The sequence below is a fragment of the Schistocerca nitens genome, chromosome 2, assembly GCF_023898315.1.
Source record: "Schistocerca nitens isolate TAMUIC-IGC-003100 chromosome 2, iqSchNite1.1, whole genome shotgun sequence".
In the NCBI taxonomy this organism is placed as follows: domain Eukaryota; kingdom Metazoa; phylum Arthropoda; class Insecta; order Orthoptera; family Acrididae; genus Schistocerca; species Schistocerca nitens.
In genome coordinates this window covers 524,158,971-524,178,961 of record NC_064615.1, presented here as the reverse complement: position 1 = coordinate 524,178,961, position 19,991 = coordinate 524,158,971, and the positions used below count along the sequence as shown (strand labels likewise).

General features: G+C 42.1%; 1 protein-coding gene across 2 annotated transcripts in view; it reads left to right on the top strand.

Moving 5' to 3' along the window:
- The window catches only part of LOC126236509 (NPC intracellular cholesterol transporter 1 homolog 1b-like), a 169,575-nt gene that overhangs the window by 28,958 nt on the left and 120,626 nt on the right, over nucleotides 1-19,991 (top strand). For both annotated transcript variants that reach the window (XM_049945870.1, XM_049945871.1), the window contains exons 4-5: nucleotides 6,750-6,938; nucleotides 17,259-17,409. In XM_049945870.1, coding sequence (XP_049801827.1) covers nucleotides 6,750-6,938; nucleotides 17,259-17,409 — 340 coding nt within the window. The remainder of the gene's footprint in view (nucleotides 1-6,749; nucleotides 6,939-17,258; nucleotides 17,410-19,991) is intronic.

Sequence of the window (19,991 nt, the reverse complement as noted above, 5' to 3'; positions counted from 1 at the left end):
ATGCGGACTTAACAGTCCACGCCTTCGAAATGGTAAGCTGTCGATCTTGTTTCTTTTTTCCTCTGCAATCCATCTCGACAGCTTCGTCGGAAATCTGTCATTATCCATTCGTTATAAATGATCACACCATAAAAAACACTTCCTCTCAATAGCTTCCAATTAGTTCCCTCCCATTTCCAAGATTTTTCTGATCCCTTCATTGCTATCTAACCTTGAGACTCCAGCTTTCAGTTCTTCGTTTCTATGGATAGCAGTCAAAAATTTCCTGCCTTTTTTCTTTCGCAAACTTCTGACGCATATACAGGGTGTTACAAAAAGGTAAGGCCAAACTTTCAGGAAACATTCCTCACACACAAAGAAAGAAAATATGTTATGTGGACATGTGTCCGGAAACGCTTACTTTCCATGTTACAGCTCATTTTATTACTTCTCTACAAATCACATTAATCATGGAATGGAAACACACAGCAACAGAACGTACCAGCGTGACTTCAAACACGTTGTTACAGGAAATGTTCAAAATGTCCTCCGTTAGCGAGGATACATGCATCCACCCTCCGTCATATGGAATCCCTGATGGGCTGATGCAGCCCTGGAGAATGGTGTATTGTATCACAGCCGTCCACAATACGAGCACGAAGAGTCTGTACATTTGGTACCGGGGTTGTGTAGACAAGAGCTTTCAAATGCCCCCATAAATGAAAATCAAGAGGGTTGAGGTCAGGAGAGCGTGGAGGCCATGGAATTGGTTCGCCTCTACCAACCCTTCGGTCACCGAATCTGTTGTTGAGAAGCGTACGAACAATTCGACTGAAATGTGCAGGAGCTCCATCGTGCATGAACCACATGTTGTGTCGTACTTGTAAAAGCACATGTTCTAGCAGCACAGGTAGAGTATCCCGTATGAAATGATGATAACGTGCTCCATTGAGCGTAGGTGGAAGAACATGGGGCCCAATCAAGACATCACCAACAATGCCTGCCCAAACGTTCACAGAAAATCTGTGTTGATGACGTGATTGCACAATTGCGTGCGGATTCTCGTCAGCCCACACATGTTGATTGTGAAAATTTACAGTACATACTGACGAAACTAAAATGAGCTCTAACATGGAAATTAAGCGTTTCCGGACACATGTCCACATAACATATTTTCTTTATTTGTGTGTGAGGAATGTTTCCTGAAAGTTTGGCCGTACCTTTTTGTAACACCCTGTATACATAAGCTATTTTATGTATGTAGACTGAAGCGGCGGGTGAAAATTTGTACCAAGGCCAGGAACCGAACCCAGGTCTCTTGTTTACTAGGCAGGTGCGCTGGCCACTAAGCCACCTTTGCACAGCGCTTCGCACAACTGCAAGATCCAAATTCTCACTGGCGCTCAAGACTACCTGAAATTCTCGATTTCGATTCCCAGCCTTAGTACAAAGTTTCACTCGCCGCTTCAGTCTATATACATAAAATCATATCTGTATGATACCACTAAAATCACTGAAATTGTGTCATATCATTTTCTGTTATAGTTTTGTATGTGATTTTACTACCCCGAATGAACACAAATTAGGTGAATGTATAGAACACCTCAGAGAACCATATATGCAGAGATACGGTGAACACGAAAAAGTAAGATTTTGTGACCATACAGCAGTCGTACGCCTAAGCAAACGCATTGAGTCTCGTGCCTTCAAAGGGCTCAGTGTCAGCATGTTAAAGGGGTAGAACGACTGGTCTCCTGGAAATACAGGATTGGACAAAAATATGGGTACGCCAAAAACACAACAGAATATCATGCCTAGGAAAACAGTTGGCATTCAAAACAGATTACAGTCGGCTCATAATCGATAAACACAGGTCCTGTATGGTTTTCATGGGACTCTTATACCATTCTTCCTGCAAGATAGCGGCAGCTTCAGGCAACGATGGTGGAGGTGGGCAGCGATCACGCACCCTTCTCTCCAAAGTAGACCACAAAGGCTCAGTAATATTGAGATCTGCTGACTATGGTGTGCCAGTTTATCCTCGTGCTCGCAAAACACATCCTGGATGGCTCGAGATATATGTACAGAAGCCCTATCGTCTTGGAACGCAGCATCACCATTGAGGAACAAACTGTGTACCGTGGGAAGGACCTGACCAGACAAAACGATAGTACAAACCTTGGCAGTAACGCAAGTAATGCAATCACGTACCACGACATTGCTGACCAAACCATTAGCGAAACTCCGCCATTTCTCATTCACTCTTAGGACGTTAACTCGGTCATAAATTGGAAACAAGACCCATCCGACCAAATGCCTTTCTTCCATTGCTCGATAGTCCACCCTTCACGGCTTCGGCGCCGTGTTTCCCTTACATCACTGATGCCAGCGACGGCGCTTTTTACCTAAGTGCTAGCACGAGAGCAGCACTAACGCGGCCGGGCACAAAACTGTCTCGAATTACAAATCCACGGCACAGCTGTAGGGCACGGTACATCCAGAGTAAACTAAAGCTGCATTACCAAATAAAACAAGTGGTACGAAAAACAGGTCCTAAACTGAAATGCATAGGAAGTATCTAGACAAAATATACAAACATCAAAAAAAGTTTTGCATCACCCCGGTTCCCAAAACTCCTGACGGTACACGTTGACTGTGGATTTTGTATCACAGACACAGTCTCTTTCTCTGTTCAGACGTGTCACTAAAACCACCCAAAGATGTAAACAACCTTGCATGAGAAGAGCCTATTAGACGGAGGGGGTCCGAATGCCGACCATTTCCAGTCATTCCATCAGAAAGAAGGTACACGGCTCATGTTGTCTGTAGTTCAACCATGCCTAGACGGTCAATACCGCGGTTCGATCGCGTCCGCATTATTACTTTGAGCCAGGAGGAGCTCTCAACAAGGGAAGTGTCCAGGCAGGCGTCTCGGAGGAAACCAAAGCGATGTCGTTCGGACATGGAGGAGATGCAGAGAGACAGGAACTGTCGATGACATGCCTCGCTCAGGCCGCCCAAGGGCTACTATTGCAGTGGATGACCCCTACCTACAGATTATGGCTCGGAGGAACCCTGACAGCAATGCTACCATGTTGAACAATCCTTTTCATGCAGCCACAGGACGTCGCGTTAAGACTCACTGTGTACAATAGGCTGCATGATGTGCAACTTCACTCCCGACGTCCATGGCGAGGTCCATCTTTGCAACCACGACACCATGCAGCGCGTTACAGATGAGCCCAACAACATGCCGAATGGGCCGCTCAGGGTTGGCATCACGTTCTCTTCAACGATGAGTTTCGCATATGTCTTCAACCAGACAATCGTCGGAGACGTGCTTGGAGGCAACACGGACAAGCTGAACGCGTTCGACGCACTGTCCAACGAGTGCAGCAAGGTGGAGGTTGCCTGATGTTTTGGGGTGGCATTATGTGGGGCCAACGTACGCCGCTGGTGGTCATGGAAGGTGCCGTAACGGCTATCCTGTACGTGAAAGCCATCCTCCGACCTATAGTACAACCATATCGGCAGCATATTGACGAGGCATTCGTCTTCATGGACGGCAATTCACCCCCCTCCCCCCTCACCCCCCATCGTGCACATCTTGTGAATGACTTCCCTCAGGATAACGACATCGCTCGACTAGAGTGGCCAGCATGTTCTCCAGACATGAACCCTATCGAACATGACTGGGATAGACTGAAAAGGACTGTTTATGGACGATGTGACCCACCAACCTCTTCTGAGGGATCTACACCGAACCACCGTTGAGGAGTGGGACAATCTGGACCAACTGCGCCTTGATAAACTTGTGGATAGTATTCCACGATGAATACAGGCATGCATCAATGCAAGAGGACGTGCTACTGGGTATTAGAGGTACCGGTGTACAGCAGTCTGGACCACCACCTCTGAAGGTCTCGCTGTATGTTGGTACAACATGCAATGTGTGGTTTTCTTGAGCAATGTAAAGGGCAGAAATGATGCTTATGTTGATCTCTATTCCAATTTTCTGTACAGGTTCCGGAACTCTCGGAATCGAGGTGATGCAAAACTTTGATGTGTGTAGTTCATCCCTGAAAGAGGTAGCTTATAAAGCGCTTGTGAAACTGACTCTTGAGTGCTTCTCGTGAGTGTGGTACCGTTACGATGCTGGATTAACAGAAGAACTAAAGAAAAGAGGGCATGTTTCGTCACAGGATAGTCTAACGAGCGCGATAGCACTTCCAATATGTCCATACGCTACTCCAGTGTCACACGCTACATGACAGGCGTTTGGTATGTAGGAAAGAGTGACCACCGAAATTTGGAAATTGAACGTTCCAGGAAGAATTGAGCAATATATTACTTCCTCCCACAAACGTCTCGCGAAATGAGCACAACGATAAATCAGAGCCAGCCGAGGTGGCCGAGTGGTTCTAGGCGCTACAGTCTGGAACTGGGCAACCGCTACGGTCACAGTTTCGAATCCTGCTTCGGGCATGGATGTGTGTGATGTCCTTAGGTTAGTTAGGTTTAAGTAGTTCTAAGTTCTAGGGGACTGATGACCTCAGAAGTTAAGTCCCATAGTGCTGAATGCCATTTTAACCATTTGAGCAAAATCAGAGAAATTAGGCAGCACACGGCGGTCTGTATATTGTCTTTCTACCCTCACACCATTCTTGAATGGATTAAGCAATTGGGAAAACAATACTATTACCAGAAGTACCCTCTGCTACATTCCGTGCGGTGACCTGCGGAGTATAAACGTAAATATACACAGTGATTTAGGGCTCCCAGACCATGCAGTGTGTCCAGAGGATGGAGAGACCATCATCTTACCTTTATTGTCATAATGGACTGTCTGAGACCGTCTGTGCGGTGCAGGCTGGCACACGGCAGATAGGTATAGTCCAGTATGTATCGACAGTTCGACGCCCTGTTCAGTAGGTTAGACTGGTGGTACAAATGCCAATGCCTCACCTGACAAAGGAGGTGCGGACACTGTTGCCGGTTTTCTGACAAAGGCTTTACTCCAGCCTGAACAGCTGTTGTTGTTGTGGTCTTCAGTCCTGAGACTGGTTTGATGCAGCTCTCCATGATACTCTATCCTGTGCAAGCTTCTTCATCTCCCAGTACCTACTGCAGCCTACATCCTTCTGAATCTGCTTAGTGTATTCATCTCTTGGTCTCCCTCTACGATTTTTATCCTCCACGCTGCCCTCCAGTGCCAAATTGGTGATCCCTTGATGCCTCAGAACATGTCCTACCAACCGATCCCTTCTTCTAGTCAAGTTGTGCCACAAACTCCTCTTCTCCCCAATTCTATTCAATACCTCCTCATTAGTTATGTGATCTACCCATCTAATCTTCAGCATTCTTCTGTAGCACCACATTTCGAAAGCTTCTATTCTCTTCTTGTCCAAACTATTTATCGTCCATGTTTCACTTCCATACATGGCTACACTCCATACAAAAACTTTCAGAAACGACTTCCTGACACTTAAATCAATACTCGATGTTAACAAATTTTTCTTCTTCAGAAACGCTTTCCTTGCCATTGTCAGTCTACATTTTATATCCTCTCTACTTCGACCATCACCAGTTATTTTGCTCCCCAAATAGCAAAACTCTTTTACTACTTTAAGTATCTCTGTTCCTAATCTAATTCCCTCAGCATCACCCGATTTAATTCGACTACATTCCATTATCCTTGTTTTGCTTTTGTTGATGTTCTTATTATACCCTCCTTTCAAGACACTGTCCATTCTGTTCAACTGCTCTTCCAAGTCCTTTGCTGTCTCTGACAGAATTACAATGTCATCGGCAAACCTCAGAGTTTTTATTTATTCTCCATGGATTTTAATACCTACTCCGAACTTTTCTTTTGTTTCCTTTATTGCTTGCTCAATATACAGATTGAATAGCATCGGTGAGAGGCTACAACCCTGTCTCACTCCCTTCCCAACCACTGCTTTCCTTTCATGTCCCTCGACTCTTATAACTGCCATCTGGCCTGAACAGCTAAGAGCGAATAAAAATGATTTAAATATACATATTGTGTCCGATCTACGACCCATCAGGGCCATTCATCCGTAAGATATTTGTGTACAGTCCATTACATTAGATTAGGCACATATTTATTCATTAAATCTATAGTGGTAAGATCCCCAGCAGTAGATCACCCTTCCGTGTAGAACATGCCATAAAACAGGAATAGATACACTAATCACCCAAAGCGCTATGGTCACAGCCCGCCGCGACGTAGGATGCCGCCTGATGTTGCGGGCACGTGACGCGGTAACAAAGGGATGCAAGCGGAGCAGACAAGAACAGGGGATCACCCTAGAAAGTGTTTTGAATGCCGAATATCCTTGTATGGAAACAATGTTACAAAATGTATTTTCCATTCTTCATTTGTGTTCGCTTACAAGTTACCATAGCCCACATCTCGTGGTCGTGCGGTAGCGTTCTCGCTTCCCACGCCCGGGTTCCCGGGTTCGATTCCCGGCGGGGTCAGGGATTTTCTCTGCCTCGTGATGGCTGGGTGTTGTGTGATGTCCTTAGGTTAGTTAGGTTTAAGTAGTTCTAAGTTCTAGGGGACTGATGACCATAGATGTTAAGTCCCATAGTGCTCAGAGCCATTTGAGCCAAGTTACCATATTTTTCCACAAATCTTTTCAGTTGTCTGTATTTTTTCTCCTTCTTACTTAGGTTACGTCTCACAGTTCTTTTTTTAGTTTCAAGAAACAGGACGTGCTGTTAAACCTTAATCTCCCTTCTTCCAGCTCTGTGCTGCGATGCGCCCATGCTCGTTTCGATGCAAGCGAAGCTGAGCGTGGCTGAGGGACTGCTGAAGCGCTGTCCTACGTGCTTGAACAACTTCCGCAAGCACCTGTGTGGAATGACGTGCGAGCCACATCAGAGCCGCTTTATGGAACCAGCGTCTACGAAAATAAATGAAGAAACTCAACAAGGTTCGTCTTCCGTGCCGAAAATTATTGTGCTGCAATGTAATTCTCAGTTCTGCCTCACGAGCAACAAATACTAGCAATTATCTTTGAAAGTGTACACAATGGGTCCCTAACTTAACGCAACTTGGACGCAACCCCTTTGAAAAAATTATGAAAGTACTGTCGCCTCGTAACATCCTTAAAATATTGAAATACGAAACATATTCCAATCCTTGGTAGTGTCGTACACCAACCAGTGGTAACAATATGAAAGAACAAACAGTCTTGGTCGTAAAAGTGAATTTTTTATTTTATTTATAATCCAGTGACGCGTTTCGCCTTATACAAGGCATCTTCAAATTGCCCAACGAGAAAAAAAATGATTCCGATTTAGCAAAACTGGACTAACAAGAAAAATACAAACATTTACTGGCAAATATGGTGTTAAACTCACAGGATTCCGCGCATACAAATGTCGCAGCGGGAAAACGCCCTCGTCAAAGTTAGTAGAAACATTGTGCGGTGTCTTAAAAGATACGAGTAAAACATATAGAAACATGGCCGATAAAGTGTTCACAAGCCAGTAAACAGTTTATGCACTAAATGCTCAAAACACACTCAATGTTTAAAATATCTATTAAAAAAGCAACTTACTGATAAAGAAGATGTTAAACATACGCGAAACGGCGCCTCAAAAACATGAATGCCCCAGCAGGTAGTTGCCCTTGTCAATTTTTTTTAAAAAGAGACTCGCACTGTGTCCTGTAAAACACCTCACCTCGACAACAAACAAGAAGTATTCAAAAACTAATAATTGGCTTAGTCTCACAAGAAGTACGTACATCTGTGTAAATAGACAACAGACTGCACTGTCAAATACGCGGCGCCGTCCACATCCGCTAAAACTGGATGAAACCCACATGCATGCATCATACAGTAAAAGCGTAGGAGGCGGAGTTGCTCATGCTGCGTACAAGAAGTACACGGCTAGTAAACGCAGCCGTGTACTAAATGGAGATAATAAAGTTTAGAAAATTGGAAAGTATTTAAAATATATAATGCTTTGGCGCAGACCAATAAAACCTCCACGAGAGAATCGAGAGAACTATTTTCTCAGTGAGCCAGACAGTCTTATGGGTATAAATCATTTTGTAGAATTTTATCCACTTCAGTGAAAATTAGACCACAGGCGCGCTAAATAGCGTCGTGTTATAGCCAGTAACCTCAGAAAGTAAGACAGAATCAATCATAACCCAGCTGGATGCTAATATCTGAGATACTATTTTTATATTACGTTGTGTCTGTACTCTGCCATGTCAGGTTACTTCTTCATTCAACATGTAATGTTTCCAGAAATCCGCAGAATTTTAACGCGGACGTATATCTTCCAATGCTTTATTCAACATCCACCACCTTGCTCCAAGAACAAGTATCAAGCAAATGTAATGCTTAACCATTTTCCACCTTCGTGAAAGAGATTATTGGAATGGTATTCCCGGTTTTTACTATCATGTCTGTAAATTCTTTATTCCGAATTCAAGTAATGGATTTCACTCTCGTGAGTCCGCCAACTGAAAGAATTATAGTTACTTACTTTTATTCTGGCAGTTACGTTTACAATCGGTCAACTAATGTGGTAATAGTGAACAATGCTGAAGATAACACCAAAATCACAGGATTCACGTGTTACGTAATGCGCTCGGAGCGTTGTTTTCCAACGACAGTACAACTTATTACTGCGTAATAATCCTTTTGTCGTGAATTTGGTGATTTGTTGCTGTTCGTCCTTTCATCAAAATGGTTCAAATGGCTCTTAGCACTATGGGACTTAACATCTGAGGTCATCAGTCCCCTAGAACTTAGAACTACTTAAACCTAACTAACCTAAGGACATCACACACATCCATGCCCGAGGCAGGATTCGAACCTGCGACCGTAGCGGTCGCGCGGTCTCAGACTGAAGCGCCTAGAACCGCTCGGTCACACCGGCCTTCGAAGGGCAAACGTACATAATTATTTTCCGTATCGGAAATGCAGCTAAGAGAGATAACAGACTTTTAGACAAATCAATCTCGTAAAGAGTGTTTGCCATTCATAACAGCAATGTATGTAAGGTTTTCAGTCTCTACATTCATTGCTGAGTCACAAAGAGGCAGCTCTATCGTCTGGGCAATTAAGCTTTTATTGCTAAGGTTGGCAAGACTACGCTGGAATAATGGAATCACTCGGATGGATTTTCTTATCTACTAGACGTAACAGCAAATCAAGATAATTTAGTACTCCATCCGGACTCGTGTTCTCATTTTGTGCCACCTCACATTTTTGTAATATTTTGTAGCTAGGAGGTTTATTGTATTTTGTTTAAATTTTCGATTTTTAACGTCAGCGGTTTCTTGTTTGGGGTTCTTACACGTCACATGTGAGCCACTATTTTATGCAATATGGTATGCGCTACATCCGATGTAGTTTTCAGAGGCAAGTAAACAATTTAATGCAATAAAAGCCCAAAACAAAAAAATGGTTCAAATGGCTCTGAGCACTATGGGACTCAACTGCTGTGGTCATAAGTCCCCTAGAACTTAGAACTACTTAAACCTAACTAACCTAAGGACAGCACACAACACCCAGCCATCACGAGGCAGAGAAAATCCCTGACCCCGCCGGGAATCGAACCCGGGAACCCGGGCGTGGGAAGCGAGAACGCTACCGCACGACCACGAGATGCGGGCAAGCCCAAAACACACTCAGTATTTAGAAATATATATAAAAAAAGCAACTTACTGATAATGAAGACGTTAAATACATGCGAAACGGCGCCTAAAAACACACGAAAACCCCAGCAGGTAGTTGCCCTTGTCAGATTTTTTAAAAGAGCCTCGCACAATGTTCTATAAAACACATCACCTCGACAACATACAAGAAGTATTCAAAAACTAATAACCGGCTTAGTCTCATCTGTGTAAATCGGCAGCAGACTACATTGTCAAATACGCGGCGCCGTCCACATCAGCTAAAACTGGATGAAGCCCACATACATGCATCACACAGAAAAACGTAGGAGGCGGAGTTGCTATGCAGAGAAGAAGTACACAGCTAGTATACACATCCGACATCAGATGGCACCAGTAGGCGTTGGATTGCGATAGCTATCAGGTTTCCAGATACAATCACCAAGAGAAACATGACAAACAGTAAGCGGTATAAAATACCTTGCTTAAAATTACAGCTAAAATGTTCATACAAATGGCTCATAATAAACGAGAGCAATTAAAATTCAGAAAATCAGAAAATATTAAAAGTGCATACTGTTGTGGTGCAAACAACTAAAATCTCCACTAGAGAATCAAGAGAATCTTATAATCATACCAACAACATAAACAACGTGCTACTAGGTGAAGTGCGCCACCAATGGTACACACAACGTTCAACTATATGTCTTCTTATACAGGATGATTGTAATTAAACTTTCGCTACTTGAGCCGCTATAGGCGAGACACAATTTACCACATGGGTCCCAACTTTATACAAATGATATTCAGACTGTGAGCTGCCGGATTTGAGGTGTCAGTAGTCTTAGTGTCTTGACTTGCCGTTGGGCGGCGTTACTGGTGCAGTGACGTACGAGGTACTAGGACCCCAAGGACCAAGGGCCTGCTGCTTGAACGGCACACGTTACTGTGATCTGCTTGGCTAACACGTGATCCCTGCTCTACGGGAGAGAGGTGCTTTGGAATCAACTGTCCTGATGCATGCACTATGCAGCTCCACCTCAAATTGCTCGTGAGGTCACTAAGTTACTCTGTGACACATGAAGAAGACGGAATCACAGACCGATCGTTCCAAACTGCGTGGCCACCGAGATTGGAACTCGTGTGATTTCTGGATATGGGATTACCTGAAGGACAGTGTTTATCAACGGGACACTGACAGACGTTGGAGGTTGAAGATGAGTATAGAGATGCAGTTAGCCAACATCCCACCTAAGATGATGCAGGAAGCAGTATAGCCGTCTCTAGTGCGGTTCCAGGCTGTCGTGGATGGAGATGGTCGTCACATTGAGCAACGCTTGTAACCTGGAACGAAAACAAGCACGCAATTAACAATTGTTACCCTCTCACGTGGAAATTAAAATGTGTTTCTTTGAATGGTTTATTTGTTAGTTCACTTCCCCACGTCCTTATAAATGTTTCCACAAAGTTTTATTGTCCTACGATAATTCGTTTTTCTTGGGGGCCGTTTCAAATAGTGAAAGTGTAATTATAACCACCCTGTATACCCATATTGCTTCAGTTAGAGTTGTTTTAACGTTTAAATCCTGCTTTTTCTACTTTTTATGAAACATGCCCCGTCCATTTAAATAATGTCTTACTTAATACACAATTTTACAATGGTCGTGGTTTACAAATCTTCCATTTTGTAATAATGACAGTGATACGTAGAATTATAATTGTAAACAAAGTTGCATTTATGTTTTGTAGTCACATATAGTCAAGTACAAGAGAAAATATTTTTAAATTCCGTGTTTGTAATTTGGTTTTTATGTTAGCCATTATACGACCCCTCCTAAAAGTAAAAGTCCATGTCACTCTAAATAGTTCACAAAGGAAACAGAATTTTGAGGAGTTCTTGTCTGCCAGAAAAAATGATCAAGAAAAAGTTACGAGTCACCATGCGAACCAGTTGCACTGGAGTCGTGAACTGATCGGATGTCGAGACAGTGCTTCATCAGCAGTTGGCTCGAATATAGTAAATGTCTGTGTGGATAATCACACACAGCTGTATTGTCCCACAAAAGATAGGTCAATATTCCGTAGCTCTTAAAGATGGAATAACAAATAATAATCAAAAAAGCATAGGAGAGTGCTACTTATAGGTTAAATTATGTTTCCAGGTACAATGAGATAAAATAAGGCCAACAACGAAAACTATCAGTGGATGATAAAAACCTAATGAAACGAGAACAGCAAAGGAATAGACACAATAAAAGTAGCGAAAGGGAACAAAACTAGGAGAAATAAATTATTATAAATTCAAATTAATTTAAATATTGCTCTGTTTGTTGCAGGATTTCTCATTTTAGAAACATTTGAGCAATCTTACTTCATCCTTAAATGCCTTTCCAATAGCGCTTGTCAGTATTAAATTAAGAAAGAAAATCTGGATTTTGATGAAACCTAGCATGAAACCAGCAACACTAGTGCATCGCCTTTACCTACACGCCACATAGCTCCGTAGAACTCTCAGTTATACGCAACTGTTTAGACCAGACATGGGCAACCTGTGACCCGCGAGCCAGATTCACATGCTTAAGCTCGCGGTTCCGAAAACAGCGCTCCTAGCGCATAAAGTCAAAACTACAATGATACAGGGATTAGTGAACACGGGGTTGTCGTAGCGAGATTGAATATTGTAATCCCCAAATCCTCGAAAAGTAAGCGAAAAATATACCTATTCCAAAAAGCAGATAAAAATTCACTTGACGGCTTCCTGAGAACAATCTCCACTCATTCCAAAAATAATATAAGTGTAGATAGACCAGATGTGGCTTAAATTCAAAGAAATAATATCGGCAGCAATTGAGAAATTTATACCAAATAAATTAACAAACGACGGAACTGATCCTCCTTGGTACACAAAACGGGTTAGAACACTGTTGCAGAAACAACAAGATCTCCAAGATTGGCGATCTTTTACAGAAAATCGAAATTTAGCGCGGACTTCAATACGAGATGCCTATAATAGTTTCCACAACGAAACTTTGTCTCGAAACCTGGCAGAAAATCCAAAGAGATTCTGGTCTTATGTGAAGTATGTTAGCGGCAAGAAACAATCAATGCCTTCTCTGCCCGATAGCAATGGAGATACTATCGAAGACAGTGCTGCCAAAACAGAGATACTAAACACAGCCTTCCGAAATGCCTTCACAAAAGAAGACGAAGTAAATATTCCAGAATTCGAATCGAGAACAGCTGCCAACATGAGTAACGTAGAAATAAATATCCTCGGAGTAGTAAAGCAATTTAAATCACTTAATAAAAGCAACTCTTCTGGTCCAGACTGTATACCAATTAGGTTTCTTTCAGTGTATGCTGATGCATTAGCTCCATACCTAACATTCATATATAACCGTTGGCACGACGAAAGATCCGTAACCAACGACTAGAAAGTTGCACAAGTCACACCAATATTCAAGAAAGGTAGTAAGAGTAATCCACTAAATAACAGGCCCATATCGCTAACGTCGATATGCAGCAGGATTTTAGAACATATTTTGTGTACGAACATTATGAATTACCTCGAAGAAAACGGTCTATCGACACACAGTCAAGATGGGTTTAGAAAACATCGTTCCTGTGAAACACAACTAGCTCTTTATTCACACGAAATGTTGAGTGCTATTGGCAAGGGATTTCAGATCGATTCCGTATTTCTGGATTTTCGGAAGGCTTTTGACACTGTACCACACAAGCGGCTCATAGTGAAATTGCGTGCTTATGGAATATCGTCTCAGTTATGTGACTGAATTTGTAATTTCCTGTCAGAGAGGTCACAGTTCGCAGTAATTGACGGAAAGTCATCGAGTAAAACAGAAGTGACTTCTGGCGTTCCCCAACGTTGTGTTATAGACCCTTTGCTGTTACTGATCTATATAGACGATTTGGGAGACAATCTGAGCAGCCATTTTCGGTTGTTTGCAGATGACGCTGTCGTTTATCGACTAATAAAGTCATTAGAAGATCAAGACAAACTTAAAACGATTTAGAAAAAATATCTAAATGGTGCGAAAAGTGGCAGTTGACCCCAAATAACGAAAAGTGTGAGGTCATCCACATGAGTGCTAAAAGGAACTCGTTAAACTTCGGTTACGCGATAAATCAGTCTAATCTAAAAGCCGTAAATTCAACTACGTAAATACCTAGGTATTACAATTACGAACAACTTGAACTGGAAGGAACACATAGAAAATGTTGTGGGGAAGGCTAACCAAAGACTGCGTTTTACTGGTAGGACACTTAGAAAATCTAACAGACCTACTAAGGAGACTGCCTACACTACGCTTGTCCGTCCTCTTTTTAGAATACTGCTGCGCGGTGTGGGCTCCTTACCAGATAGGACTGACGGAGTACATAGAAAAAGTTCAAATAAAGGCAGCACGTTTTGTATTATAGCGAAATGTGAGGGAGAGTGTCACAGAAATGATACAGGATTTTGGTTGGAAATCATTGAAAGAAAGGCGTTATTTGTTGCGACGGAATCTTCACACGAAATTCTAATCACCAACTTTCTCCTTCGAATGCGAAAATATTTTGTTGACTCCGATCTACATAGGGAGGAACGCTCACCACGATAAAATAAGGGAAATCAGAGCTCGTACGGAAAGATATAGGTGTTCATTCTTTCCGCGCGCTATACGAGATTGGAATAATAGAGAATTGTGAAGGTGGTTCGATGAACCCTCTGCCACGCACTTAAATTTGATTTGCAGAGTATCCATGTAGATGCAGATGTAGGCAGTGACGTTAATGTTGATGCGATAACGGACCGATACGGATGGCTCCCATTTCCCCACACGACATGCCAACAAATTATGCCTCAGAACAGGTGTTTTTGAGAATATTGTATTTTATGTTCAACTGGAATTTCCTCCACGGGCCGGAATGAAACCAAACGCGGGCCAGAGGCGATTGCCCACCCTTGGTTTAGACGATTAGAAGAACAATAAAAAAGTATTTATAACAGAAAAAGTCAGTCCAGATGGCAACAAGTATTTGTTAAACAGCTTTTGATGTTGCTGAGCAACAGTCATATAACAATTTTTAAATGAACACACCGCCCTTTGATTGTATAAATGTTTATTCAATTACGACCCATGTTTCGGCCTTTTATGCTATTTTCGAGAGACTAAGTTTGTCCTTAACTCATACTGCAGGACAATATGAGCTTGATCCCCTGCAATATTTGTTAATGACATAAACTCAGTCACTTGAAAATGGCATAAAAGGATGAAACCTGAGTCGTAATTCAATTAACAACTATACAGTCCAGTGGCGGTGTTTTCATTTAAAAATTATTTTTAATTAATTCCGGTAACCGTTTTCAGTACAATCGATCACCTTCAGACCAGTACTTACTTAATTACATGTGGAGCATGTTCACGGAGCTGCTGTGCGTACCAGGAAGTACCAGCCGACTAAGGTCCGTTTGCACCTATGTGGCTGAGATCCATTGGCGCACTGGCGCCTGAGTCGGAGGGTGGTTCGAAAGTTGGTAGCAAAAGAAATTTATGCCATCAGCATTTGGCCGGCAAGGGGAGGAGAGATGGTGGCGTGAAGTTATTGGTCACCAGAACTCGTAGCAATGTCCAGGATTTAATTCCAAATCTCTCCACGGTGTCTAACGAAGTGGTCACATGTGATGCCGCTCATGAGGATCCGTCTGTCGGATGAGGACAAACCCGACGGCCCCCTTGTTGCTAATCGAGAGGAATACGTTACGCACCGGAAACAGGTTTCATCCTCTACCTGCTCTCATCATAATGCAACACAAACATGACACCACAAATACCTATTAGAGTCACCTACATCCAGCAGATACACGAGTTCATGACTTTCACACCTCGCGAAGGAGACGTGAGTGAAAGGAGAAAAACCTTTACAATTTTTCGTTTGAATCTGTTCTTCGGGGACTCCCAGCCACTCATCCCATACACCTTTCAATCCAAGATAAAAGTATAAAATCAGAAGTACCCAAGTTATGCATCTCGTACGAAAACAGAGAAAATCAGCCAAAGGATGTTAATGGTAGACTGAAAATGAGTTGTAAAGAGTGATTGCAAGCTCTTCCATTACTATAGCCCATCTCAACAGAAATAAAATACTACCGTTTTTTCGTCTTGCCGGCGAACTGTTTCTTAACTTTATGTCACAATACCAGTCCAAAGTCGGTATTAAAAACAGTGCTGTCATCATAATACGTGAAACGCACTCCACAGCTGTTTCATTGAGTGAGGTATAGATTTATGACCTTGCAGCTATGCCTCCAGTCTGCCTCAAGTGATAAAATTTTTGCAGAATAGATTGTTTTCCATCTCCAAACCAAGAATACTGATGCACATTAAAGATTAAGTGTCAGCTATTATAGTCTTTCCAGCTAAGCAGGTAAAACTTTCTGTCACGTCGTATCATACTCAGTGCCTACTTATTGTCAGTGAGACGCTAATATCGTTAGAGCAACATCTAATTTTATACCATGCTCCGGAACACTCTGACGAGGATTGTGTGGTACTGCAAATTAAGAACGTTAAACTGAAACAGAAAATGTGTTATAATTTTCGTGCTCCTCTTAATTAGTTAATGACAACTTGTGACCTGAAATCAGGAAAACAATAATTCACTATTGGGAAGAAAACAAGTAAAATTAGAATGAGATTTTCACTCTGCAGCGGAGTGTGCGCTGATATGAAACTCCCTGGCAGATTTTTTTTTTTCCATCTGCTCGGTGCGGACGTCGCAAGACACCCGTTTCAGTTCGTCGTTGATCCATTAACTCAGTTTTTTTGCAGAGGGCAGTTAACCCTCAACATCTTATTAGAGGACAGTGACGCTACTCATTACGCTAAACGAACTTCGCGCCAAATGAGCTACACAAGCACTACCCACGACCCGTCGTCACAGCTTCAATTCTACCGGTACCAAGTCTCCTACCTTCCAAACTTCACAGAAGGTCTTCTGCGTCCCGAGTTCGAGTCTCGGTCCGGCATACAGTTTTAATCTGCCAGGAAGTTTTAAGTAAGATTAGAGTTTAACATTTGCTCGATATGGAGGCCATTAGCAACAGAAAAAATTCACTGTTCGTTTATTTCGTTTCGCTGCCCACTTGCAACTTCGTGTATTTACATAACAGTGATGTAAACTCTGATAGTAACTACTGCTACTTAGCTAAATCGTCCATCTCCATAGCCTAACGGCCATTGTGTTTGGCTGTTGTGATAAGAACCAAGTTCGATACTTTGTATTGATAGGGAACTTTTCTCTGTAAGAGAAGCGAAGTGGTTTTCACTTAACATCTTGAAGACAAGATGAATAACAGCCCCAATATTAGTGAGAATAAGGAGGGAGTTACTGACCGCGTGCGGCTCCATATTGTCTTATAACCATGAATGCTGCGTGAGTGGTCTGTTGAGCCTGAAAGCAGAAAACTTACGTTTTACAGAATCAGTACTTATCAAGAAGAAAGTTGCACTTGATTCAGACACTTACTGCTTACTATGAAGAAACCGACTAGTACACTTCAATAAAAATAAACCAACGTTACATCACAGTGAAAAAAGTTTTTTTCTTACAGAGTACATCGACAAACTGATTGTATACCTCTCAAAAGATTACATGGAAGGAACGTTTAACTCTTGCCGTCAAGTTTTGATGCCTTCGAGTGGTGTTCCCGCACTTGAAGCCATGTGTGGTAGTTTCGGTGCCGCTGGATGTACTTACGATAGGTAAGTGAAATTTTTAAAATATTTTAACACTTCATGTATAGTGAGCAAACACTAAACAATTTAACAACAAAACAGCTTTTACTGGTAACTGGCCATCAGTAGTGTGATGCGTACATATTAGGCCTCTGGTGTATAATCGGTGTCTCACTTCTTAAAACAAATCATCTGCATTCTGAATACCAATTGGATTGGATTTACTTTTACTCTCTCTGTCTCTCTCTCTCCCCTAGTGTCACGTCATTTCGCACTTCTCCTGTTCACTTAAATTTTGGAATTCTTCTGTAACGTAATGCTTCACATGCTTCCAACTCCTTTTTTCCCGGATTTCCTCTAGCCCACGTTATACTTCCATACAATACTAAACTGCATAACTACAATTTTAGTAATTTTTCGTCAATTCGTCAATGCCTGATATCAGTAAACCTCTTTCGTCACCACCGCTGGTCTTCCTCGGCTGTTCCATCTTCCTTAGGCCATTTTGTGTAACTTTGATACAAAGATGACAGAATCTTTTACCTCTTACCTCGTGTCTTCTTTAGGTTTAGCTAGTTGCTTCTCCCATTTCACTATATCCCATGCGTTACATTTTTCCTTAATCTGTCATTTACTCAAATTCTATCCCAAGTAGGCACTCCATTTCACTCAACTGCTCTTCTGAGTCTTAAAGAGAATACAAAAGATGTTCTACGTAACTTTGGGGGGAAGGAAAGGACGTGAAGTATGAAGAGGAACGGAAGAACGTCTGTGGATGAATCTAAAACGAGGAATCTGAAGGGACTGATGTGTGAGATACATGTAGGAGCATTAGCTTAGAGTCTGTTAATTTTATGGGGATAAAACATTGAATTTTCGAGTTAACAATATGAATTACGGGTCGAAGAAGTTATACATAGAGTACCTCCAGAATTTAGGTCAAAATGAGCACTTTACCATATGATCGACTATTTCTCATTAGCTTAAGCACAGTGTTGCGATTTTGACTGAACCCGTTAGTAGAAGAAGATTAGACACAGTCAAAGTAGCGTTCTGTGTGTTGGCTGGGATAAGGAGAAGAAAGACACAGCTAAGGAGCTATTAAAATTTCTATTTTCACTCCAGTTATTTCCCGATCTTTACAAAGAACAAATGAAACACTAGCCAAGTAAATAATGTAACGTTAATATTCAGCTCATTACTAATTTGCCTGTTTCTTTCACAACACCATTTCTAGAGATGTTTATATGCATGGAATTAAATTTAGGGTTGAGCAGCATGTACGTAATATCCGGGCGAAATTTTGTGTGGGTGAGCATTGCTTGCTTTTGTAAATGCTGTTCGCATGTTACTCCCACTTACACTGTATGTCTTTAAAATACCTCAGTTTTAGCCTGTTTCTTTCAGTCTTGAGAACAACAGATGCAGATCCGGTCAGATGGGTGGTAACACCTTTGACATTCTTTTGCACTATTGCCAGCGAGTTGTCATCTTGCGGTCTTTTACGGTCGCCCTCTTACTTTCGCTACACTGGGACACCACATAACCTCTTGCAACCACTGGCTTGCGTCGTAGTTTTTCGTACACGGACCTGACAAATCACACGAACCTGTGGGCACGGCTTACTCTCTAGGCGTTTCATTATCCAAAGTTAATACTCTCCCATACTTCGAGAGAATAGTGCTGTCACCACGCTGACAGTAATCTGCACGTTCACATGAGTAGTATCGACGCCGGAAGATCGACTCCAAATTCGGATAGTTTGTACCATATACATACACTTACTCCACGATTAAAACATCACAGTAAACAACGAAGTACATCAGTGGTCATGAGATCCCACAAATAGTAGTAATAGCAGAGAGTGTCTTTTAGAGTGAAGCTTGAACCATTGTTACTGAACTTCCAGTCTACTAAAGTCAAATTTTTTAGTAGGGAAATTAAATCACGGTTTTTGAAACCCAAGGCCGTTAAGGTTTTAAAAATGGAAATTGGATTGTTGTTACTGAAATCCCAATTTTTAATTAATTCTTAATGATCTGATGCACTATTTTGGGTTCACTGGGCACTGAACAGTCACTTGGAGGCTAAATGACCTCACACGTGTCATCTTCCCAACGTCGGCAGCTACAACAGGCAGCGCAAGTGAAACGCGTTACCCTTCGTCTTCCACACCATTTGCTTACTAGAAACACGCTTTGAGCTAGTTTGAAGAACGTAAAAATAGTTGGATATTCTTGAATGACACAGGAGTAACGTTTGTGACAAGTAGAGAATGAATTCAGTGTCTTGAATTAAATATATTGTTTCACTCGTACAGTTCACCATCAACACAGAAACGATATCTATTGATCGATGCAACGAAGCAAGCCGCACTTTATTTATATCGAATGCCTTCGTGTAAGTGTCTGCCACATAACACGGTCGCGAAAATGTTCACGGCTATCGTAATAAGGACTCAAACCCGTTCTTTTTACACAGGGTGTTACAAAAAGGTACGGCCAAACTTTCAGGAAACATTCCTCACACACAAATAAAGAAAAGATGTTATGTGGACATGTGTCCGGAAACGCTTAACTTCCATGTTAGAGCTCATTTTAGTTTCGTCA